The 24,971-nt window shown below is 43.1% G+C and overlaps 1 protein-coding gene and 3 non-coding genes across 4 annotated transcripts in view; 3 read left to right on the top strand and 1 right to left on the bottom strand.

Moving 5' to 3' along the window:
- The window catches only part of cntrl (centriolin), a 111,174-nt gene extending 88,578 nt beyond the window's left edge, over positions 1–22,596 (bottom strand). Inside the window, exons 1-10 of the mRNA XM_078250425.1 lie at positions 22,542–22,596; positions 22,354–22,460; positions 21,742–21,872; positions 20,427–20,568; positions 19,347–19,533; positions 19,059–19,252; positions 16,541–16,660; positions 16,070–16,265; positions 15,174–15,259; positions 14,486–14,662 (exon numbers count right to left, since the gene is read on the bottom strand). Coding sequence (XP_078106551.1) covers positions 14,486–14,662; positions 15,174–15,259; positions 16,070–16,265; positions 16,541–16,660; positions 19,059–19,252; positions 19,347–19,533; positions 20,427–20,568; positions 21,742–21,872; positions 22,354–22,460; positions 22,542–22,596 — 1,395 coding nt within the window. The remainder of the gene's footprint in view (positions 1–14,485; positions 14,663–15,173; positions 15,260–16,069; positions 16,266–16,540; positions 16,661–19,058; positions 19,253–19,346; positions 19,534–20,426; positions 20,569–21,741; positions 21,873–22,353; positions 22,461–22,541) is intronic.
- trnaa-agc (transfer RNA alanine (anticodon AGC)) lies at positions 1,670–1,742 on the top strand. The gene has a single exon. It is a non-coding gene; the product is annotated as a tRNA-Ala (tRNA).
- Positions 3,909–3,981, top strand: trnaa-agc (transfer RNA alanine (anticodon AGC)). Its single transcript has one exon. It is a non-coding gene; the product is annotated as a tRNA-Ala (tRNA).
- trnaa-agc (transfer RNA alanine (anticodon AGC)) lies at positions 8,784–8,856 on the top strand. The gene has a single exon. It is a non-coding gene; the product is annotated as a tRNA-Ala (tRNA).
- Positions 22,597–24,971: the final 2,375 nt, after the last annotated feature.

Here is a 24,971-nt window from a genome sequence, read left to right as displayed (position 1 = left end):
CCAGTGCCTCAAAGAATTGATTTCAAAATACTTTTGCTGGTTTATAAATCACTAAACGTTTTAGGGCCAAAATACATTTCTGATCTGCTACTACAATATGAACCACCCAGACCTCTCAGGTCGTCTGGGAGAGGCCTGCTTGTTGTCCCCAGAGTTAGAACTAAACAGGGGGAAGCAGCGTTTAGTTTTTATGCTCCACATATCTGGAACAAACTCCCAGAAAACTGCAGGTCTGCTGCAACTCTCTGTTCTTTTAAATCAAGGCTGAAGACCTATCTTTTTGATGTTGCCTTTCTTTAAATAAGCATTGTTGACACTGTATAACAATCTATATAAGCATATAAAAAGAAATTCCTTAAACAAATAACAGAATTGAATTTATGATTATTCCGGTGACATTCTTTTGCAGAAACGGACATATCTCTGATTATTTCTCTGATGCAGGCATGACAATAGTTGACAGAAGAGACAGACGTTAGGCTGGTCAAAAAGTTAGTCGAAGTAACTAACTAATTTAGGCAGAAGGCCTAAAAAGAAAAAAATAGTCTATAAACACTCTGAGTGAGTTCTTGACTATTTAGAGACAGACTGCGGAAGAAATAAAATAGTTTAAGAACACGTTCTGGACTATTAAGAGATTTTTGTCTGCATGGCTGTACCGGGTTTTACAAGGTTTGCCGAAGAAAAGAACTAAGCTTTGCAGTGACGACCACATCGAAAATGATAAGAGTATACTAAAGGAAAAGCTTCTGTAACTATGGGGAATGAAACCTCAAAGCCATGCGAAGCATCTGGACCCATAGTGGGTGAGATGGTTAGAAATATGGACCGGATTCCATGAGATGTCTGCCATATTGGTCAAAAAGCTTTGGCTTTCCACAAAATGGATCACTGAGTCCAGGAAAGTTAAGATTGAATTTATGATTACGAGTGACATTCTCTTGCAGAAACGGACATATCTCTGATTGTTTCTCTGATGCAGGCATGGCAATAGAGTGACAGAAGAGACAGATGTTGGGCTGGTCAAAAAGTTAGTCGAAGTAACTAACTAATTTAGGCAGAAGGCCTAAAAAGACAAAAAAAAAGAAGAAAAAAAATAGTCTATCAACACTCTGAGCGAGTTCTTGACTATTTAGAGACAGACTGCAGAAGAAATAAAATAGTTTAAGAATACGTTCTTGGCTATTAAAAGATTTTTGTCTGCAGGGCTGTACCGGGTTTTACAAGGTTTGCCGAAGAAAAGAACTAAACTTTGCGGTGACGACCACATCGAAAAAGATAAGAGTATACTCAAGAAAAGCTTCTGTAAATATGGGGAATGAAACCTCAAAGCCGTGCGACGCATCTGGACTCATAGTGGGTGAGATGGTTAGAAAATATGGACCAGACTGCTTGAGATATCTGTCATATTGGTCAAAAAGCTTTGGCTTTCCAAAAAATGGATCACTGAGTCCAGGAAAAGTTATTTTATCTGCTTTTATATATTTAACTGTTTTAACTGCTCTTCAATGTTTAATTTCTTATACTGCACTGTAACTTTTTTTCTCGTATTTTATCTGTTTTTAATTTTTTAATCTGTTTTCATGTAAATCTGTTCATACTTCTACCACAGATCTGTATTTTAGTAATTAAACCCAGATGGACAGAGCAAAGGGTCTTTAGAACATAAGGGGAATTAGCTCAAATGGTAGAGCGCTCGCTTAGCATGCGAGAGGTAGCGGGATCAATGCCCGCATTCTCCATAAACTCCTAAGAAAAAAGATGTATTTCTTTATAGGGTCTTTCTTTCCATAAAGATGTCACACATATAATAATGTGAGTCTTTCAATGGCAAATATGGCACTTTTAGTGGACGTAGAGTCCACGGGCTATTGAGGACCAGGAACACCGCCTTCAGAGTTGGGGACTAAGGCATGGATACCCGACCCCAGGCCGGGTTCAGACAGATATTTTGAAATTATGGTCGGGTTCGGGTCAGGCTCGGTCACATCAGCACGATAAGGCATTTGTTGTAAAATGGTGCTGCGGCACCTCATTTCGTGTGTAAAGTGGGCAGAAGCGAGATAGAGAAAGAGGAAGCAGACGTGTAGATGCGACCGGAGCAGAGTTGGTGGAATAAGTTTAAATTTTGTACACAGTGTGTGCAGTGTCCGAGATAAACTCCAGACTGAAAGCCAAGTTCATTCATCTGCTCACCAGAAACGGGATTTTAACCCTGACGTTATATAACGTCGGCCCTGGAGGTAACGAGTCTCCCCCGGTTTTCTGATCACGGTTGGAATCGAAGCAAGCAGGAAAGGTTAACACATTGAACATTTTAAATTAAACAGCTTATTAACGTGCGCTTGTTCCCCCGTGTGCGCTGATGCGCTCATCTGTTGACATTTCCGAATGCCTTTCTATAGTTGCTTAATAAAAACAAACCTACATGTGTCATTAGTATGAGAAAAAAACGAGACTTTAACTGTGTCGGGCTCAGGTCGGGCTCGGACATAAATATCTTAATGCATGTCGGACGCGGGCCGGGTTTGGACGGAAAAATTCAGCCCGATTAGACCTATATTGGGGACGCAGATGGCCTGAGAACAGCAAGGGCCAACCTGTCTCGTGGCATCAGGAAAGCCAAATTCACCAAAAAAATAACCGGACATTTTAAAGACAGCAGAGACACATGGAGCCTGTGGCGTGGTCTCCAGACCCACCACGGACTACAAACCCTCGTAACAGACCTGTGACAGCAACACCTCTCTGCTGAACGAGCTCAACAGCTTCTTTGCCAGGTTTGAAGCACACAACAGCATGCCCCCACAGAAAACCACCCTCCTCCCCACGACCGGGATCTGTGCCTGACTGCAGCCAGCGTGAAGAGAACCCTCCCCAAGATCAACACCCGCAAAGCTGCAGGTCCAGACAACATCCCTGGTCGTGTGCTGAAGGACTGTGCAGAGGAGCTCAAAGATGTATTCACAGACAAATTCAATGCTTCTCTGAGTCAGGCTGTTCAAAGCCACCACCATCATACCTGTTCCAAAGACGCCCTCTCCATCCACTTTCAATGACTATCGCCCCATTGCACTGACCCCCTCACATCATGAAGTGCTTTAAGAAATTGTGATTGGTTGGAACCAAGGCTAGTCATGGCTCACATAAAATCCACTCTCCCCCTCCACCCTGGACCCCTACTAGTTTGCATACCGAGGTAACAGATCCACCGAGGATAGGACTAGTATGGTGCAGCGGTAATAACCTCTTCCTGAACGTTGACAAGACCAAGGAAGTGGTTATTGATTTCTGGAGAGGTCACACCCCGAAACCCCCACTGACCATCAACGGTGCTGCTGTGGAGAGAGCAACACCAAATTCCTGGGGGTGCACATCAGTGAGGACCTCTCCTGGACAACAAACACTGCATCACTGGCCAAGAAGTCCCAGCAGCGCCTTTACTTCCTCCGCAAACTGAAGAGAGCAAGAGCCCCCCCCCCCCCTACCCATTATGTGTTACTTCTACAGGGAACCATTGAGAGCATCCTGTCCAGCTGTATCACTGTGTGGTACGCGAGCTGCACTGCCTCCAACCGTAAGTACCTGCAGCGCATAGTGAAGGTTGCTGGGCGGATCATTAGTGTCCCACTTCCCTCACTCCTGGACATCTACCAAACCAAGCATTGTGGGTGACCAGCCACCCGTCACACAGCCTCTTCAGCCTTCTGCCATCTGGGAGAAGGTACCGGATCATCCGAGCCTGTTCCACCAGACTGGCAACCAGCTTCATTCCCCAGGCTGTCAGGATACTCAACACCCTCCCCTGTCTCCCTCCCCTCAGAGGTTTTTTTAGAAGCAGGAATCTCTTTTCAGCCACATGAGCATGAAGGGGGAGGAGAAAGGAAGGAGTGGAGCAACTGCAGACAGGGGAATTAGCTCAAATGGTAGAGCGCTCGCTTAGCATGCGAGAGGTAGCGGGATCGATGCCCGCATTCTCCACAACTCTTTTAACCCTTTCCTCTCTCCACTTCTGACATCAGTCTGTGTTCTGGCTGGAGAATTCAAACAATGAACTCATAGATTCATATCACAAGATTTAAAATGTTAACCACAACAACAAACAGGAAGCATCCTATAAATACATACAGCAATACATTAATAAATAAATAAAATAATGGATAAATGCTGAAACAAATGAATAAATAAAAATAAATGCATGAATAAATGTATAAATGAACTCCAGTATAAAACTAAATGCATCCTTTCCATTGATGGAAAGCTACATTAACTTGTACTTCATTTGAGTATTCTTTTCTGCTAGACGTCTATAATATTGAAACTTTTACTTTTCTATATTTATCTGACATCAGGAGTTACTTTTTACTCAGATTCACATTTTACATATAAAACCTATGATCATCTTATAAAATATGATGTATTTGTATAGATTAAGGCTGGTATATAGCAGAATGTAGGCTTTAGGCAGAGCCTATGTGAGTGGCCTACGCCGTTGTAGGGAGTTATACTTGTGCGCTGGTGTGTCTGCGTCGTTCTGGCGTATCTCTTTAAGAGAATAGCAGAGCCGGTATGTGTGTGTGCGTGGGGACAGCTGGGTAAAGCGAGTGAGAGAGTGACAGGGATTAGCTCCGGAGCGAGTACCAACTTCGGCGGTGGATATGGAAACAAAGTTGTGGCCGTATTTTGCAGCCTTCTCGCTTAATACTGGACCAGTTTCAAACAGTTGTCCCCATTAGTAAAACACGGGAAAATAGGGTCTAGGTTGAAGAATACAAAAGTTCCTTTTTAAAGTTACACTAGTTATGTGATTTATGCCAACATTTAATATGAAGGGATTGACAGTACTGCTAGAGGATCAAAGAGGAGCCAGAATAGCTACAATGGCTGGAGATTTCAAACAATGTTTCAGTCTCTGCTCTCAGAAGGTGGAGAGAAAAAAAGGGTCAAAACCATTGGGGAGAACGCAGGCATCAATCACGCTACCTGTCGCATGCTAAGCTAGCGCTCTACCATTTGAGCTGATTCCCCTGTCATACAAGCAAAGCACCAAAAATAAGCCTCTGACCTACTTCTGCCTTCTGTCTCTGTCTCCAGTCCAAAGTTCACTCCCCCTCCCCCTCACCTCTCCCTCACCACTCTCCTTAAATGTGCTTCAGTAGTCTAAAGGCCAATTTATGCTTATGCTTCTGCGTTAAATCAACGCAGTGGGTACGTACGTAAGTACGTGGAGTAGGGCTGGGCGATATGGAATCAAAATCAAATATCACGATATTTTTGACCAAATACCTTGATATCGATACCACAACGATATTATAGTGTTGACTATTGGTGCTTTCTCAAAATATTTACACAATGAGATTTTTGATAAATAATCATCAGTAATGTGGATATAATGACTAAGTGGGTAAAGGCAAATAATAGAACAGTTACAAGAACAGTCTGGTAAGTTCAGACAATGACATAACTTTACTGTAATGCAGCCTTTAAAACCAGGAAAAGACAACACTTATGCCATATTACGATATCCAAAATCTAAGACGATATCAAGTCTCATATCACGATATCGTTATAATATCGATATATTGCCCAGCTCTAACGTGGAGTTACAGACCCATACGCTGGACCCTACGCCTTAAGGCCTTTTTATACTTCTGCGCCAAATCTACGCCGTTGCTACGCACGTAGGTACGTGAAGACACAAACCTACGCCGGACCCTACGCCGTAGCCTGACGCGCACCTCTCGAAAAATTTAACTACACGTCAAGGCGACGCAGACCGCAAGGACTGTGATTGGTCAGTTAATACATCATTTCCGGCGTGTAGCTTTTCCGGTTTTCCCGTCCCTCTATAACGCCATTGTTTTGCCCGGAGTTGTTTGTTTCGTAAAAACAACGATGGATCAAGTTGAGGAGCGTCTTATAGAAGAAGTAAGAAAGTACGACCATCTTTATAACTCGTCTTCGGCGCACTACAAAGATTGCCAGATGGCAAACAATTCATGGAGGGAAATTTCCCAAAATGTTGGACTGGTCACGGAGGGCATGAAGCGGTGGAAAAGCCTGCGGGACAAATTTGTTCGTCTCCGCAAAAAGCTGGCGCCAAGAAGCGGTGATCCAGGTGGCAAAAAGGTGCCTGCTTTATACCATTTTCTGTCCTGGCTGGCACCCCATGTCAAGCACCGGACACGGAGTCGAATTTCGAATCTAAGGTAAATATAATTTCATTGTTTACCTCTGTTTTGTGTGGGCTACTAAGCAAGCTAGCTAACAATGCTAGCAGGTTGTCCAAATACATGTCGCCATGGTACATAGTCTGTAACGTCTGTGCAAGCAAAATGTAACATAACATAGCATGCTGAAAATGTTGGTTTGATATGCTGTTTTTATAGCGCTAAGTTTGTTGTTTACCTCTGTTTATGTGGGCTACTAAGCTAGCTAACAATGCTATCAGGTTGTCCATATACGTGTCGCCATGGTACATAGTACATAGTCTGTAAATGTTGTGATATGCTGTTTTCATAGCGCTGCTAATTCCATATCTTATAACAGACTTCTGGTCGCAAATCACACTGCATAGACCACAAATGTAATTACCTGCACAGACAAAGACCAACCAACTCTCTCTTTGTCTTTCACAGGAAGAGAGAAGTCTTGGATGCCAGGCTAGGTTTTAGCTAAAATTAAAATAAAACACAACACCACTTTTTTCTTTTTTGGAGGGAGTGGTGAGCAATTTGAGTGAAGTGGGGTGAAATCTGAGTTGAGTGCGGAGCGATATTGTTCTTACTTAAAAGGGATTTTGAAAACGATACCACACTGATAGTGGAAGCGGAGAAGAATGCCGTGTGAAATATGCAGCCAATGGCAGGCTTATACCCACAGTCTACCTCCGATGAGTAAAGTGGGATTTATGCTTCTGTGGAGGCTCCACACAGAGCTTTCGCTGTAGCCTACTTAAGGCCTGAAGTTTATACTTGTGCGTTGGTGTGTGCGTTGATCTTTTTAAGAGAATAGCAGGGCCGGCATGGGTGTGCGCGTGGGGAGTGTGTGGTAGAGCCATAGACTGGGTAGAGCGAGTGAGAGAGTGACGGTGATATGCTTCGGAGTGAGTACCGACTCTAGAGGCATAGTGAGAGAAACTGTGTCTACACTGTGCTTTTTGACCACGGTCCGAAAAGTGAACCCTCTCCTTGATCACATTTTATGAACAAGGAGAACCCGGAAATGAGTAGGGGGAAATGCAACGCTACCAAGCCACGGCCAAGCAGACCAATCACAGTTGTAGCAGTCTCCATTGCCGCGACTTGTAGTTACATTTTTTGAGAGCTGCATGTCATGGTGTGAGTGGTACTAGAGCTAAGGAAGATAAGGTGAAGATAAGGCGAAGATAAGGCGAAGATAAGGCGATGCTCCAAATTTTTTAAAACACCCGCTCTGGGCTCCATCCAAAATCATCTTGCTTGCCCTTCCCGCTCGTTCACACTCTGCTCACCTGCTCTGGATCAGACACATGTAATTAGCTTAAACTTAGTTTCCCATCGTCCCCTGCTGGCCATTAGAAAGAATGCAGATTAAGGGCACTTCCGCATTGGCTTCACGTTTCAGGGCCAGAAGTAGCCGCTTGATCATACACCAAAGCATTGAACACATTAAAAGAATTTGAATGGCAAAAAGTAAGACCAGGGATTTATTTGTTTGGACCAACAATAAAGTGGAACTGTTACTGAAACTATGTACGTCTACCTAACTAGGGCAGCAGTGTTTCCAAATGTCTCCTTTTTGGGGGCTCAGAGTAGTGCTGAGATGAGGCATAAACGTAAGATTTTTAAACCAAAACATAGTGTAAATGTAGTCAAAGAGAGATGGTGCTAACATGGTTAAAAAGTCCACACAGAGACACAGGATGTGTCTCAGCTCCACACTACCTGCTAATACAGTACAGTATGTTCTATCTACATTATTTACATGCTTTTTAAGATCTTCCTGGATCTGTTTCACCAACATTCACAATTTGTTTTCATGTCTCCAGCAGGGAGAAGCTCCTCTATTTCCTTTGCACTGCATTGTGGGACAACAGTGTCCATCAACAGCACACTCAGAAAAACAAGTGGATTTAATCTGAGGTCTTTGAGTACTTCATGATACTTTGTTTGGTCACTTTACCAGTGTGAACAAAATACAGACAGTGACACAGAGAGGTATTTGTGTACTCACACAATCAGATCAGTCTAACAGTCTCGTCCCCAGAGACCACACACGGCTGCTGGGCAACATCGTGTCCTTCCTCCTCCCCCTCCTCCATTTCTCTAACTCTATCAGTTCACAGTAAACAACAACATCTCACCTCCTCCTCTCAGTTCCAAAACACATTTACTTCTTCATCTCTCTGTTCTTCTCTCCGTTACAAACTTCCCTTCCTCTCCTCCTCTCTCCCCTTGCTTTGAATCAACACAGGAAATCTTTCTCCCAGCCAATGAGAGAGCACAGCTGCAGAGTGACAGGTCATCCTCTGTCCAATGGGAGTGAATTAAAACTGGGAAGACCCAGCCCCTCAGAGGGGGGGGGTCCCAGAGGAGGGGTCAGAGGCTCTTACAGAGGCGACAACCTGTTGTTTCTGTAGTTTCTCTGAACATGGACATAGATTGACAACAGAACCTGAAGCCAGAGCAGCAGAGGTTTTTTAGAAGCAGGAATCTCTTTTCAGCCACATGAGCATGGAGGAGGAGGAAGCGAAAGGAAGGAGAGGGTGAGATGGGAGATTCTCAGTGGAGTGAGTGCAGACAGGGGAATTAGCTCAAATGGTAGAGCGCTCGCTTAGCATGCGAGAGGTAGCGGGATCGATGCCCGCATTCTCCACTCCTCTTTTAACCCTTTCCTCTCTCCACTTCTGACATCAGTCTGTGTTCTGGCTGAAGAATTCAAACAATGAACTCATACATTCAGATCACAAGATTTAAAATGTTAACCACAACAACAAACAGGAAGCATCCTATAAATAAATACAGCAATACATTAATAAATAAATGCATAAATAAATAAATAAAATAATAGATAAATGCTGAAACAAATGAATAAATACATGCATAAATACATGTATAAATGAACTCCAGTATAAAACTAAATGCATCCTTTCCATTGATGGAAAGCTACATTAACTTGTACTTCACTTGAGTATTTTTCTTTTCTGCTAGACGTCTATAATATTGAAACTTTTACTTTTCTATATTTATCTGACAGCAAGAGTTACTTTTTACTCAGATTCACATTTTACATATAAAACCTATGATCATCTTATAAAATATGATGTATTTGTATAGATTAAGGCTGGTATATAGCAGTATGTAGGCTTTAGGCAGAGCCTATGTGAGTGGCCTACGCCGTTGTAGGGAGTTATACTTGTGCGCTGGTGTGTCTGTGTGGTTCTGGCGTATCTCTTTAAGAGAATAGCAGAGCCGGTATGTGTGTGTGCGTGGGGAGAGTGGGGTAAAGCAAGTTAGAAAGTGACAGGGATTAGCTCCAGACAGTGTCCATCAACAGCACACTCAGAAAAAACAAGTGGATTTAATCTGAGGTCTTTGAGTACTTCATGATACTTTGTTTGGTCACTTTACCAGTGTGAACAAAATACAGACAGTGACACAGAGAGGTATTTGTGTACTCACACAATCAGATCAGTCTAACAGTCTCGTCCCCAGAGACCACACACGGCTGCTGGGCAACATCGTGTCCTTCCTCCTCCCCCTCCTCCATTTCTCTAACTCTATCAGTTCACAGTAAACAACATCTCACCTCCTCCTCTCAGTTCCAAAACACATTTACTTCTTCATCTCTCTGTTCTTCTCTCCGTTACAAACTTCCCTTCCTCTCCTCCTCTCTCCCCTCGCTTTGAATCAACACAGGAAATCTTTCTCCCAGCCAATGAGAGAGCACAGCTGCAGAGTGACATGTCCTGTCCAATGGGAGTGAATTAAAACTGGGAAGACCCAGCCCCTCAGAGGGGGGGGGTCCCAGAGGAGGGTCAGAGGCTCTTAAAGAGGCGACAACCTGTTGTTTCTGTAGTTTCTCTGAACATGGACATAGATTGACAACAGAACCTGAAGCCAGAGCAGCAGAGGTTTTTTAGAAGCAGGAATCTCTTTTCAGCCACATGAGCATGGAGGGGGAGGAGAAAGGAAGGAGAGGGTGAGATGGGAGATTCTCAGTGGAGTGACTGCAGACAGGGGAATTAGCTCAAATGGTAGAGTGCTCGCTTAGCATGTGAGAGGTAGCGGGATCGATGCCTGCATTCTCCACAACTCTTTTAACCCTTTCCTCTCTCCACTTCTGACATCAGTCTGTGTTCTGGCTGGAGAATTCAAACAATGAACTCATACATTCAGATTTAAAATGTTAACCACAACAACAAACAGGAAGCATCCTGTAAATAAATACAGCAATACATTAATAAATAAATGCATAAATAAATAAAATAATGGATAAATGCTGAAATGGAGAGTCATGGAGTCACAGGACAGTGTCTTGGAGTCACAGGACAGTGTACAGGACAGTGTCTGACTGTCCCGGGACAGTCATGGAGTCACAGGACAGTGTCTTGGAGTCACAGGACAGTGTACAGGACAGTGTCTGAATGTCCCGGGACAGTCATGGAGTCAAAGGACAGTGTCTTGAAGTCACAGGACAGTGTACAGGACAGTGACTGAATGTCCCGGGACAGTCATGGGAGTCACAGGACAGCGTCTTGGAGTCACAGGACAGTGTCTGACTGTCCCAGGACAGTCATGGAGTCAAAGGACAGTGTCTTGAAGTCACAGGATAGTGTACAGGACAGTGTCCGACTGTCCCGGGACACTGGGAGTAGGAGGAAATGCGACGCTGCCTAGCCACGGCCAAGCGGCCAAGCGGACCAATCACAGCGACATTGTACATTTAGGCTACGGTGTAGAGTATGGCGGTGTAGGGTCCGTATCTACACGTCTGGTGCGCATGCGCGAAAGCTGCATGCTGCCTGTTACCTGCTCCAGCCTTTGAGTTCGCTTTTGTTAACTTTTATAACTTTCATTCTCTTTTGTTCGTTCTTGTTTTATCACTTTAACTCTGTGAAGTCCTGCCCTCTCTAACAAGGTTGCTTTGGAGAGTTTTGGTGCTTTTTAAATGTTGTTTTTAGCAATTCCGCTTTCACCGGGACATGCTGCCTTTGTTTACTCAAGAGTACAGCGGATCGCTCTAATGCCGGCCGGCATTGTGACGAGACCAGCTAATATACCACCCGAACTCTGGAGAAAAACACACCGGGGACGCAGAGGAGGGAAGCAACGTCAGGGGAATAGAGGAGGGTCGAGACGGGACGGACATATGGAGAGGAGAAGATTTAAGCCCCGTCTCCCCTCTGTTGTTATGGGAAATGTACGGTCCCTTAGCAACAAAATGGACGAGCTAACGGCGCTAACGCGGAGCCACCCGGTGTACCGTGAGTGCAGTCTGATGTGTTTCACGGAGACATGGCTGCACAGGGACATTACGGACCAGAACGTCTCCGTGGATGGCTTCCACACTGTCCGGGCAGACCGGGATTGCACCGAGAGCGGTAAGCGGAAAGGCGGGGGGCTTGCCATTCTAGTAAACAGCAGATGGTGTTATACCGGTCATCGTTGTCGTGTACATCCCTCCCTCTGCAAACCCAACATCTGCCTGCAGCATCATTCACACCACCATCTCTAAACTACAGACTCAACACCCCAGTGCCCTCATCATCATGTCGCGAGACTTTAACCACGTCACCATGGATAGAGTTCTGCCGACGTTCAAACAATATGTGAGCTGTCCTACCAGAGAAGAGAGGACCATGGACCTGATGTAAGCTAACATTAAGGAAGCATACACCTCCTCTTCTCTCCCCCCTCTTGGCAGGTCAGATCACAACCTGGTTCACCTCAAACCCTGCTATGTGCCTCTGGTGAAGAGGAAGCCTACAACCACAAGAACAGTGAGGAGGTGGTCGGAGGAGGCTTATGAGGCACTGCAGGGCTGCTTTGAAGTGACGGACTGGCCTGCACTCTGTGAGCCCCACGAGGAGGACATTGATGGGCTCACAGAGTGCATCACGGACTACATTAATTTCTGTGTGGACTGCAATGTCCCTGCTCGGACTGTAAACTGCTACGCCAATAATAAACCCTGGATCACCAAGGACATGAAGGCTATCCTGAATGAAAAAAATAGGGCGTTCAGAGATGGCAACCGTGATGAGGTGAGGAGAGAGCAGGGGGTACTCAAACTCAAAATCAGGGAGGCTAAAAACAGTTATAGGAGAAAGCTGGAGAGTAAACTCCAGCACAACAACATGAGGGATGTGTGGAGCGGCATGAGAACCATCACTGGGTTCCAGAAGACTGGTGGCATGAGGTTGGAGGGCCGGGTGGACCGGGCCAATGATCTGAACCTATTTTTCAATAGGTTTGATATTGCGGCCCATCCCCGACAAGTCTCTGCTGCTGGCTGCCCAACAAAAACTGCCACTTTACCTCCTCCTACTCCTCCTCCTTACAGACCCTTTGTCTGCACCTCACCACCTCAACTTACACCCTCAACTCACACACCTACCTACAGAGGGTCCCCGTGCTGTGGAAGACGTCCTGCCTCGTTCCTGTGCCAAAGACACCGCGTCCCAGCGGCCCTCAGGACCACAGACCGGTGGCTCTGATGTCCCACATCATGAAGACCTTTGGGAAGCTCGTCCTGGAGCAGCTAAGGCCTATGGTCAGGCCCTTCACTGATCCACTACAGTTCGCCTGTTGGCCTACCAGCCAAGCCTGGGAGTTGAGGACAGCATCATCTATCTGCTGAACAGAGTCTACACTCATCTGGACAAGCCTGCGAGCACTGTGAGAGTCATGTTCTTTGACTTCTCCAGTGCTTTCAACACCATCCGTCCGGCTCTACTGGGTGAGAAGATGACTGCAATGCAGGTGGAGGCCCCCATCGTGTCCTGGATTGTTGATTACCTGATGGGCAGACCACAGTACGTACGCCTAAAGAACTGTGTCTGACAGGGTGGTCAGCAACACTGTGGCTCCACAGGGGACTGTCCTCTCTCCCTTCCCCTTCACCTTCTTCACCTCGGACTTCAACTATTGCACTGAGTCCTGCCACCTTCAGAAGTTTTCTGATGACTCAGCAATAGTGGGCTGCATAGAAAAGGGTGATGAGAATGAATACAGGACTGTTGTGGGCAACTTTGTCACTTGGAGTGAGCTGAACCATCTACAGCTCAATGTGACAAAAACGAAGGAGCTCGTAGTGGATCTGAGGAGGGCGAAATCATCTCGGACCCCTGTTTCCATCCAGGGGGTCCCTGTGGACACTGTTGAGGAGTATAAGTATATGGGGGTGTACTTAAATAATAAGCTGGACTGGACTAGAAACGCAGAGGCTGTCTACAAAAAGGGCCAAAGTCGACTCTTTTTCCTCAAGAGGCTGAGTCCATCTTGGATAATGTTTCACACCCTCTCTATGACACACTGGCCCAGCAGAGGAGCACCTTCAGCAGAAGACTACTCTTACCCAGATGCACCACAGAGCGCCACAGGAAATCGTTCCTGCCTGTGGTCATTAAACTTTAGAACACCCCCTCTCTGTAATCATCTCAAACATAGACAATCACTTCTCTTTTTTATTGCACTATTTGCACATTAACACTGTACATTTCATATTTTATGTATTATTACTGTATATTTGTTTTTAATATATATATGTTAAAAGTCTGGATAATATATGTTGTTTGTATACCTGGAGTGGTAACAAAAATAATTTCCCCCTGGGATTATTAAAGTATTTCTGATTCTGATTCCGAACATACGCACATACCTGCGGCATAGATTCAACGCAGAACCATAAATCAGGCTTTACACTGAGATCTCCCACTTTAGCTTACTCTGAATGATTGTGCAGTATTGATCACAAGAAAACAGGCTGAGACAGTGGAGAGAAGAAAGGGTTAAAAGTGTTGTGGAGAACATGGGCATCAGTCCCACTACCTCTCGCATGCTAAGTGAGCGTTCTACCGTTTGTGCTGATTCCCCTGCGTTAACAGCAAACACTCTTCCAATAAACTCCCTCCTGCTGTGTTAAAATGTGGCTCTTCTTCAGATTTTGATGTATCATGATTGTGAAAAAAGACTGACCAGATTCCTCGTTTCGTACATGAGGTCAAATCTTAGACAATCTCTCTCTAAATTCTAAGCGGCTAAAAATATTCTGAGCTGATAATGAAACACAAAAACATCAAACATTGTGATTGGCTGGTTCTCTCTGCATCATCACAGTGGTGTTTCTCATTTTATCTTCCTTAAACAAAGTTTAGGAGATGAAACATTTGCAGTGGAAACACCAGCAGGAGTTTGTATGAACTTCTTCAATGCATCCTGCAGCACAGAGAACAAATGGTTTTCAGCAGACAGACTGATGGACACACTGTAATAACACTCACATGTTGAGGGTCTGTGGTGTCCAGTGTCAGTAGTTGTGTCCTCCGCTCTTCTGTCTCTCTCTCTGTCTTCCTGCTCTCGTCTGGCTGTCGGTCCATCTGTCTTTTTGTCTCGTCAGCTTCGTCTCTCAGCTGTTCCAGGACGGGCAGTTTACTGAAGAGACAACACAGCACCTCCTGCTGAATTGATAAAAACGTCAATTCAGACACGGCTGAAAATAGCATCGAAACTAGGTTTTTCAGGGGAAATATAATTAAAAGGTTTCCTGTTTAATGTAAACAAAAAAGTTCAGTTTAGATTTGGTTTCACTCCACAGAGAACCTTTATTCTTTTGTATATCGTAATTTACGGTTAATATTGTCGTTAAAACATGGCAGTCAAAAATAAGACAGCAGCACAGAGCTCTTTGATGAAAAGATGTACTGTAAATATAACAATTATTACTAGTCTCGCATTGCCAGACCTGTTTCCACAGCGTTGTGTCAGCGATGGAGTACGTACACCACCTATCTATTCTGGGATAGGGGGAAAAAACGCTTTGGCTCGTTTGTATTTCTTTAAGCCAATCCCAACCGTCCTGGGCGGCGCTTAGCCCCGATAGTAGGGAAAGCGAGAAGGGAGGGACATCATATGGCAGGCATTAAGCCTGACTACAATTATCAGGTAAAGGAAACTAAAAACTAAGACTACCTGTCGTGATTTGGTTTCCTCGAGCACTGTGTGTTCGGCTACAGTCTGCAGCTCTGTCAGATGAGTCAACTGCAGGTCAACTTCAGCTTTACACACACACACACACACACACACACACACACACACACACACACACACAATAAAACAACATTTAGAATATTGATAAAGACACAGAGTTTACAGTCTGAAAAGCTGTGACACCATTTCTGAGAGTGGATCTCAGATTACTCCCAGATGTTCTGTACGGATTTCAGACTCAACAGCTGACGAGGTGACTGAGTGGTTAAGGCGATGGACTGCTAATCCATTGTGCTCTACATGTGTGGGTTTGAATCCCATCCTTGTTGAGTTGCTACATTCTTTCATAACTACTTGTCAAAAAAAAAGAGGACTTTTAAATAAACTAAATTATATTTTATCTCTTTGAAACAATGTAATATGTTTCACACATTATATTTTCTATCCATAATCATCTGTGTCTGTGTGCTACGGAGTCCACCTGCTTTACTTCACTTTTGCGTTCCCTTACAAGAGTTGTGTTAAGTTACTGCTGGTAAAACCACATATCTACTTGTGATCCGATCACTTGGATCAGATTTTAATACCAGTAATGTGTTCAATCATATTTGCCTCTGACCACAAACAGAGGAAAACAACTCTTTTGGAGAATGCAGGCATCAATCCCGCTACCTCTCACATGCTAAGCGAGCGCTCTACCATTTGAGCTAATTCCCCTGTGAACTGTACAGTTGCTCACCACTGACTGTATTTTAAGACTCAACAGCGCGTCTCCTCCCCTCCCAGAGCACCAACCAAACTCACCTGAGGAACGGCTGTTCTTCTCTCACCACAGACGACCAAAGGAGTCTTTAAAGCAGACATCTTTCTGTCCTTACCTTTACTCTGCTCTGTTTTGCAGTCCTCCAGAAAGGGGTGTGACGTCCCCATGTCAGTGTGAAGGTCTGAACCCTCCTGTGTCTGCAGGGAGGGGGATGAGGAGGAGTTTCGGGGACTGGAGGTGATGGTGTTCCTGATGTGTCGAGCCTTGCCGATGTATGGACTCTCAGCCACAGAGTCCACAGTGACTACTTCCTGATGACACAGGCGAGGGAAACACTCCGACAAATGTTCGACCTTTGTATTTGTATTTTTGGTTGTTTGATAATCAAATGTCAGTATGAAGTATAACCCCATTCAGACTGGTTATCCTGATAAAAAAAAAAAATATCTAAAGAAATTATACATTAAGTTGTACATTGATATAATAAAAACAAAGAGCAGCCAATATATTGTTATCTGATCTGTATCAACTCAAAAATCCAGTATTGGACCAGCCATACAGTCTGAAATATGTGCGTTATTGTTACCTGTACGCTGCAGGGGGGCAGAGGGTTAAGTTTGGCATCTATCTTGTAGAAAGTCAACTCCTGCTCCAGCTCATACAGTCTGTGTAAGGCTCTGGTCAGCTCGGCTGTCGTCTTTTCCAACTGAAGACATACAGGAAAGTTTTATTGTGAAAGAAGCTACAGAAAGTCTTGGGTTTGTTTTAACAGCAGAAACTTTTTTTTAAAACACAGCAAACCGAAACTGATTCAAAATCAGTCAAATGAGAGAGTAAAAAGTGCAGTTTCGTTATGTCTGTTTCTAGGTCATATTCAATGTCTAAGAACATTCACTTTAATAGTGAGCATGTTTTTAGAATTGATCATTTACAGGAGCGATAACATGCTCAACACTGCAGGTCAAAACACACTAAATATGGCTGACAATCACACACACACACACACACACACACACACACACACACACACACACACACACACACACACACACACACACTGCTCAGTGTGAAGCTACCTGGGGTCACACTGCAGGAGTCTGAAGGAGCTAGGGATGATGGCAGATTGAATTGAATGTTAATGTGATGTCACCTGATAGACCACGCCCAGCAGAGAGAGAGGGCGGGACTAGATGTACAAGACAGGTGAAGAAGAAGAAGAAGCAGAAACAGTACAGTTATTATCTCCACCAGGTGTAAGCCTAGAGGGGATCATGCTTTCGGTCTTACTTGTGTGTGTGTGTGTTTATCTGTCTGTCTGCTAATCTTGCATACTTCTGGACCCATAAGCCTAATACTTTTGGTGCACATTTAACGCCGTATGCTCAAGGACCTCTCGTGGTTGCAGTGATTCACAATAAAAAATTTAAAAAAAAAAAACGATATTATTGACTGCTCTGTTTTATACGGTCATTGACTGCTGACTCCCCACTCTTTTTAACCTTCCGGTAGACACAAGCCACCAACGTGAATTCATGTATCGGTGTAAAACCACATCTCCCTTTGTATTTCATACATTTAAAAAAAGCCTAATGATTCTCCCCGTCGGACTGCATCAACAGCGCCACCTGGAGTGTCCCTCCCACAGTGAACAGTTGTGTTTTACTCTACCTTCAGCAGAGAGGAAACGACTGAAGGAGAAGAAGAAGAAAACAGGACAGCTCTGTAGAACAGCTGCAGGAAACGACAGAGAAGAAGAAGAGAGACAGGCAGGAGGACTTTAGAGGTCAGAGGTCAAACACCTTTTCTCTCAGGAGTTCAGTCTGTCCCACTGCTGGAAATATATACAGCAGATATGTGTGTGTGTGTGTGTGTGTGTGTGTGTGTGTGTGTGTGTGTGTGTGTGTGTGTGTGTGTGTGTGTGTGTGTGTGTGTGTGTGTGTGTGTGTGTGTGTGTGTGTGTGTGTGTTAGGGCTGTCAACAAATATAAATTTGAATATATAGTTGAATAGTAAAAAAAAGCCAATGCCAAACTCCTTGGAACTTATTAATGGAACGGCAAGAGACTCGGTTGTTTATCCGTGACTGCTGAGTAATCCGCGTCACGTCTACTTCCTGCAAACTCCAGAGAGAGAGTGAGAAAGGAATAATGTTACGCATGTATATCTTTTAAAATACATCCTTATGCTCATATAAATATACCTACACAAGTAGTTATGTCTCCATGGTGTTGGTTTGCCGTCTTATGGACATAACGCGCAAAATAGATATTTGAATATATTCAAACTAGTGCTGTCAAACGATTAAAATATTTTATCGTGATTAATCACATTAATGTCATAGTTAACTCGCAATTAATCGCACATTTGTATCTATTCTAAATGTCCCTAGATTTCTTTTTGGCCCATTATTTTTTCGCATTTTAGTGCTTGCTTTGTGCAAATGTTTTTTTATTGAAAACAACATTGGCATACTGTAGTGTTCAATTTAACACTAACATTCTCACTTGGAGCAAATAATCTCTCACACAATGTAACGGCTTTGACGAGGGGGCGGAGAATTCACATCAGCTGTGTGCTTGGTATCAAGTGGTATTTCAGACTGGACGTGCTGCGATGATAGCTCAGTTCACAACGACAAAACACACAGATCACTTTGGTCTTGTCAATGGAACCATTGGGCAACTTTTTAAAAGTAAACTTTCCATTCAGAATCTTATTGGCATCCATTTCGGCGTCTCAAGCTCGCCATTCACTCAAAACGTAACGTTAGCCTACTACTCTAGCCTGTTGTTTTGTTTCCGGTCTAGCTAGATCCGGTGTAGTGTTGTAGTTTTTCTAACGTTACTAGTTGTTGCAACAGCATGTGAAAAAAACTACAAAGTTCGCTAGGCCAAAAAGAACGTTAATCTCGCGATAAAAAAATGTACGCCGTTAAAATGGGTTTGTGTTAAAGCCGTTAATAACGTTTAACTGACAGCACTAATTTGAACCTCTGTGTTTTTTTAGAACGAATATTCAAACGTCATTTTTGGCCAGTTTTGACAGCCCTAGTGTGTGTGTGTGTGTGTGTGTGTGTGTGTGTGTATGTGTGTGTGTGTGTCCTACCAGCTGACTCTTGGTGTGTAGCTCCTGCTCCCGCAGTGTGTGTGTGTGTCGTTGTGTTTCTGTGTGAGCAGTCAGTGTTTGGTTTGTCTCCTCCTGCTGGTGGAGTCGAGTCACTACAGCCAGCTGCTCCCTCTGCAGCCTGCTCAGCTCTGATTGGCTGCTGTCCACCTCCCGCTGCAGACGCTCCAGCTCCTCTGATCACAAACAACAACAATCAGCCATCAAACAACAAACAACATCAGATATTTTAAGTTTTTTTGCGTGTTCGCATGATAGTAAATGACGTACCGGCGCTGAAGCGTTGGTGTGCGTCTCTTCTCTCATCCTGGGTGATTGGCAGGTCGTCCAGTCTGTCCAGAGTCCTGACGTGGTAGAGCAGAAAGAAGCGGGAGTGTGGGAGCGAGGAGGCGGGGTTTCCTGATACCGACAGCTCTGATAGGCTGCTCAGAGATCGCAGTCTGGATACTTCGTACAGCTGATAAGACAAGATACAGATAACTGAAACCATTTTTTCTGATAATCAATAAAAAGTTTAAGTCATTTATCAAACGATATTATCAACTAGTCTCAAATTGTCTGTTTCTCTATTTTATATCTCAGTAAATTTACAATATTTGGGGTGGTTTTGGACTGTTGGTCGGACAGAAAAAGACATTTGAAAATGTCAGACTTAGACAAATATGTTTCACTGTTGTCTGAAAGAAAATAGTCAAGAGATGAACTACAGGGTTTCTCGCAGTTGTTTTTTAGGGAGAGGTGCCTTGTATTGCCTAAAGTATGCCACGAAAGTCAGAATAAATTATTACATATTTATGAAATATAATATTAGTCTTATTAAACTTTAGGGAAAATGAGCAATAAGGCTACATACCACAAATAAGGCCACATATTTAATGATTGGGGTGTTTAAATTTGTCATCTGGTAACTACAGTGATACCCAAACGGGCGGGGTTTCCAGATCTGTCTTATTCATCACATTATAAATTAAAACAGAACTTTATTCATCCTGAAGGAAATTCTTGTGCAGAAGTCGCAGTACAGAAAGTAGGGAAGAGTGCAAATAAACGTATACAGTTAATAGTTATCGGTGAGATGGTACGTTCACTTTGCAATAAATAAATAGAGCAGCATGTAACAGAAAAAACAAGATGGAAAAGTCGAGACTATTAGCTGCATTAGTCATCTGCTGTGATCAGACAGGCAAATTGCAGTCCTACTCAGTTTGAAAAATAACTACCATTTATTTAGCTCTGAACGCAATCTTTCATACACGCACACACACACACACGCATACACACACACACACACACACACACACACACACACACACACACACACACACACACACACAGTTGATCTGTACTCACAGATGTGATGAGGTTGTTTTGCAGGTGGAGTGTGTGTAGTGAGTGCAGTTTCTTCGGCAGCCACATGGGAATGTGGTCGATCCTGTTGTGGGACAAGTTCAGATGCTGCAGACAGGACATGAGCTCCAGTCCTTCAATCCGCCTACACACACACACACACACACACACACACACACACACACACACACACACACACTACTTTACTGTATAGTAACACACTCTGTTGTTGCATAGTTTGTGCAGAAATGTGCACAAAGGAATGTGTTTATTTATTTTGTGTTACAGAGGGACAACAGGGCAGTTTGCTTTATCTAGCTAACCGTATTGAATAGGAGACAACAGTCTTGCAATCAATAATAGCAGCATTAATGCTGTAATAAATAACTGTATTAATAACAATAGTTTGCAGTGGAGCCCAACATGTCATGCTTTAATTCACTGGGCACCGTGACAGAAAATGTGAGCACTAGGCAGATCATTATCTGCTCTCGAGACAGCCCCATAGCATAAGGTTTTGCCTGACTGGGAATAGAACCCAGGCTGCAGCGGTGAGCGCGCCAAATGCTAGCCTCTAGACCACCAGGAAATGTGACATGTTGGCCATAAAACAAATAGTCTATATCGAAAACGATTAATTTACGTGGTTGCTCCGGAGCCGCCGGATGGCCCTCATTTTCAGCTGGATGTCCGTTTCCTTCCGCTTTCTTTGTGTTGTCATTCTAAACTCCGGTGGATTTATGAGGACTATGGTTAACTGCTCCTCAGATCTCTGCAGGTAGACTATCTGTCAAATCTGAGATGGCTTTTGACTAAAACAATTTATGAACGTAAACATGTTCCACTAAAACAAGTTCCTTCCCGAGGCTATTTTGCAACGGCACCGTTATTGCATTCGGCGCTCAGCGCCGCCCAAGATGATTGGGATTGTTTTTTTTAAAAAAAAGCCACAGCACGTTTTTCTCCTGTACTGGAATATTGTGTGGACTAGCCAGACCTTCCTCCGCGGCACTGTGGAGGAAGGTCTGGCAATGCGAGACAATAAAACAAATAACACAAAACGTTACCATATATTACTGTAATGGGCAAAAAGCAGTATTATGAAAAGCTAAGATGACCAGTGATAAAATAACACAATCATGAACATAATTGTAATCAAATTAATTTAAAGGATGTTTGTGAATTCTAGTTACTGTGAAACTGTTCTCAATACTGTATGTGTGTGTGTGTGTGTGTGTGTGTGTGTGTGTGTGTGTGTGTGTGTGTGTGTGTGTGTGTGTGTTGCGTGCGTGCGTGTGAGTGAGTGAGTGAGTCTCACTGGATGTTGTTGTGGGCCAGCTGCAGCTCTCTCAGCTGTGTCAGAGCATTTAGTCTCTCCATGCTTTGGATCAAGTTGTGGTTCAAGTTTAAAACCTGCAGACGCTGGCAGCCATGTAGGTTCTCTATGAACTGAAACACACAAACTGATAAAAACCTCAACTCCACCAGAAGTAATAACAGCAGTGGTGGAAGAAGTATTCAGAAAATGCATTTTCCAGCTGATCCAAGAGGCTTTTTTAAAGAGTTTAATTAGTATGTATCTCAACACATAAAGGAACACTTTATCACAAACACATCTGGAGATACATGCTTTTCAGTGGACTTGAAGCGGAGGAAAAACTGCCATCTGAAAAGTAACTAAAGCTGTCAGACAAATGTAGTGCGGTACAAAGTACAATATTTACTTCTAAGATGTAGTGGAGCAGAAGTAGAAAGTAGCAGAAAAGGGAAATATCAAGTAAAGGACCTTGAATTTGTACTTAAGTACAGTATCTGAGTTGATGTACTAAGTTACATTCCACCACGAGTAGTGGCAGTAGCAGCACTAGCAATGTCAACAGTAATACCAGTGGTATCGACTGTAATACTTGCAGTATCAGTTTGTTCTGACCTTGATGCGTTTGTCTCCAGTTGATGACAAATTTAGGGAATGAACCATAGCCAGAGACTGACAGCCAGTCCGCTTTAACAACAATGCCTCTGTAATATATCTGATACCTAAGAGGAGAGGAAGATGAGTTACTAAAAACTGTGCCATTATATGCTATTAAAGCTTTGAGTCCAGGTTTTCTCCTCTACCTCCTCTGTTCCCCTGGGAGTCTGCTCCTCCTCCTGTCTCCCTCTGCTCCTCCATCTCTGGATCAGACAGCTAGACAGGCTGAGCACAGACAAGAGGTTAAAAAATACAGTATGGTGATGCTGTATTTAAAGAGAGGATGGTGAGACTGGTAGGAAGACAGTCAAACAACCCTACCTTAACCATAACCTAATCCCAATTGTAAGTAAGTGTTGGGTATTATTTAAATACATAAGACATAGTAAAATAAATACTCGTTAATAAATACAGACAAAATATGTATCCATGAAATAAACAATCTAAAAAAATGTCTTTCCTTTTTTCATTCTTTCCTTTTATGGCCCCAAATTGTTTGTAGTTTTAGTATCGTTAGCTTAACTAGTTAACTAGACGAAAAAATAGCAAAAAGTAATTTAAATACTTATTTATAGTATTTAAATATAACGAAAACTGTAGCTAGTTACTAACTAACTAAGGTAGCTAACCAGCAAACTAACGTTACACTAACGTTGGTTTAATTACATTGTCAGTTCACTACTCCCCAACACTATACTAGCTAGTTTTCAGCTAGCTAACGTTAACCGGCTAGAGTCAACTAAAACACATAACCAGTAAACCATCGTACTGGGCAGACTGGGAAGTTACACACACTGACTGAACTAGCTAGTTAGTTTTGTTAAGTTATCAATTAGCTTTAGCCTGGTTAGCCTGAGTGTTTGGTCACCATAGAAACCCAAAGTGCTTTAACTAACTAGCTAGCGGTTAACAGTTATCTAACAGCTCCTTTAAGATAACGTGCAGACCCGGTCAGACTGGGCGTCTAACGTGATGAATCCGGTGACTGACACAAACGGACGGTTATTGGTAACTCTACCTTTGCTAGCGTTAGCCAGGTTGGGTTAGTTAATCCTCGGTCTCCATGGGAACCCGCTGATACAAACGGGTTGAAATAACATTAGTTTATGTCGACGACTTGGAGGAAAACATTTGCTTGATTTAAAAACACGATGTGAGTGTGTTTCATAGCAGAAACAGAAAAAAAAAAAAGTTTTAATTAAATCCTTAGAGCTGTTTACTGTGAGCTCGAGCTGCAGGTGGATGCCGCATTCAGGGTCTCATAATAAACTCGGAATCTTCCCGATTGTTCCAAAACTTGTGCGGTATCTACGAGCAGTGGTGAAATCATAGGGTAAAATGTAACTGAGTAACGTTAAGATGTATTAAAGACACCTGAGGGGAAAACAATTTAAAATGACAAGAATAAAGTCGTAATATTACGAGAATAAAGTCGTAATTTTACGAGAAAAAGTCATTATATTACGAAAATAGTCGTAATTTAAAAGCGAAACAAAATCATTTAGGCCTAGTTAAAAATACGTTACCAGAAAGCTAAAACGAGTACGATAGCAGTCTAAGTCTAATGGCAGCCTCTTGTCAACGTCAACCACTGTTTATTTGACTAACGTTAAGCTGTTGTGCCCATAGACTGTAAATACTAAGGTTGTGCCACACAGTCAACAGGTAATATCTTTTTATCAACGTTAAAACTGTAATAAGTGCTTGCTGACCAAACAAAGGTAAAGGTATGTTGCAGATATGCTCGTTATTTAACGCTATTTGCAAAATATGTATGCTATGTGTATGCAAAGCTAACTTAATGAACAACTTATTTGCCTAGCCTACTTGATTCCTCTCGTGTGGCTAAATCATTTTTTTTAACTTTACATAGTTAAAGAATGTCTGAAGTTCACCATCAAACTAATTTTTGTTGGGAAGAAACTGAAGAAATCTGGCCTTGTGACTATGATGTTTGCCCAAAAGCTACAGCAATGTTATCACGTTATCAACTTCCTTGTTGTTGGACTCTACATTCAAAAAGAAGACCATTCACTCAGTTATAGGGACAAATACCTTATGAGTCTCCCAAATTAATAAAGAAACTTGGGTCCAAAAGTTACATGAATGAGTACAAGCATAAAATAAATGAGACACAGAAAGGGGAATTTAATCATTAAAAATAAGAGCAACATTCCCTACTGTGCAGGGTGAATTCTGCAATTGCAGCGTTGACAGACATAGGAGAAATCACCAACTGGAACTCTCCTGTCTGTCCCTCTGCTATAAAGGCATGTCCTGTGCTGATGAGATCGACTTTATACATTAGACCAAAGGATATGCTACTGTCAAAGGAATCAACTTCCAGGGCCTCTCAAAGGTTATAAAATTAGAAGATTTTATAAGTAAATTAAACATGCAATCTTTCACATTAAATTACAATATTCGGTCAAAAGATAAATCTATTTCATCAAGCCCTGACCGGGAGGACATTGAACAGTAAGTGCCTGCAAACATTATCTGAAGAGACCATGTCAATTTTTTTAGTTGTATACTATACAAATAATAACAAATAAAAGAATACTACTATTCATACG

Source organism: Sander vitreus, chromosome 5 (assembly GCF_031162955.1).
Source record: "Sander vitreus isolate 19-12246 chromosome 5, sanVit1, whole genome shotgun sequence".
Taxonomy (NCBI): domain Eukaryota; kingdom Metazoa; phylum Chordata; class Actinopteri; order Perciformes; family Percidae; genus Sander; species Sander vitreus.
The sequence above is the reverse complement of the archived record's forward strand: the minus strand, read 5'-3'. Positions and strand labels throughout refer to the sequence as shown.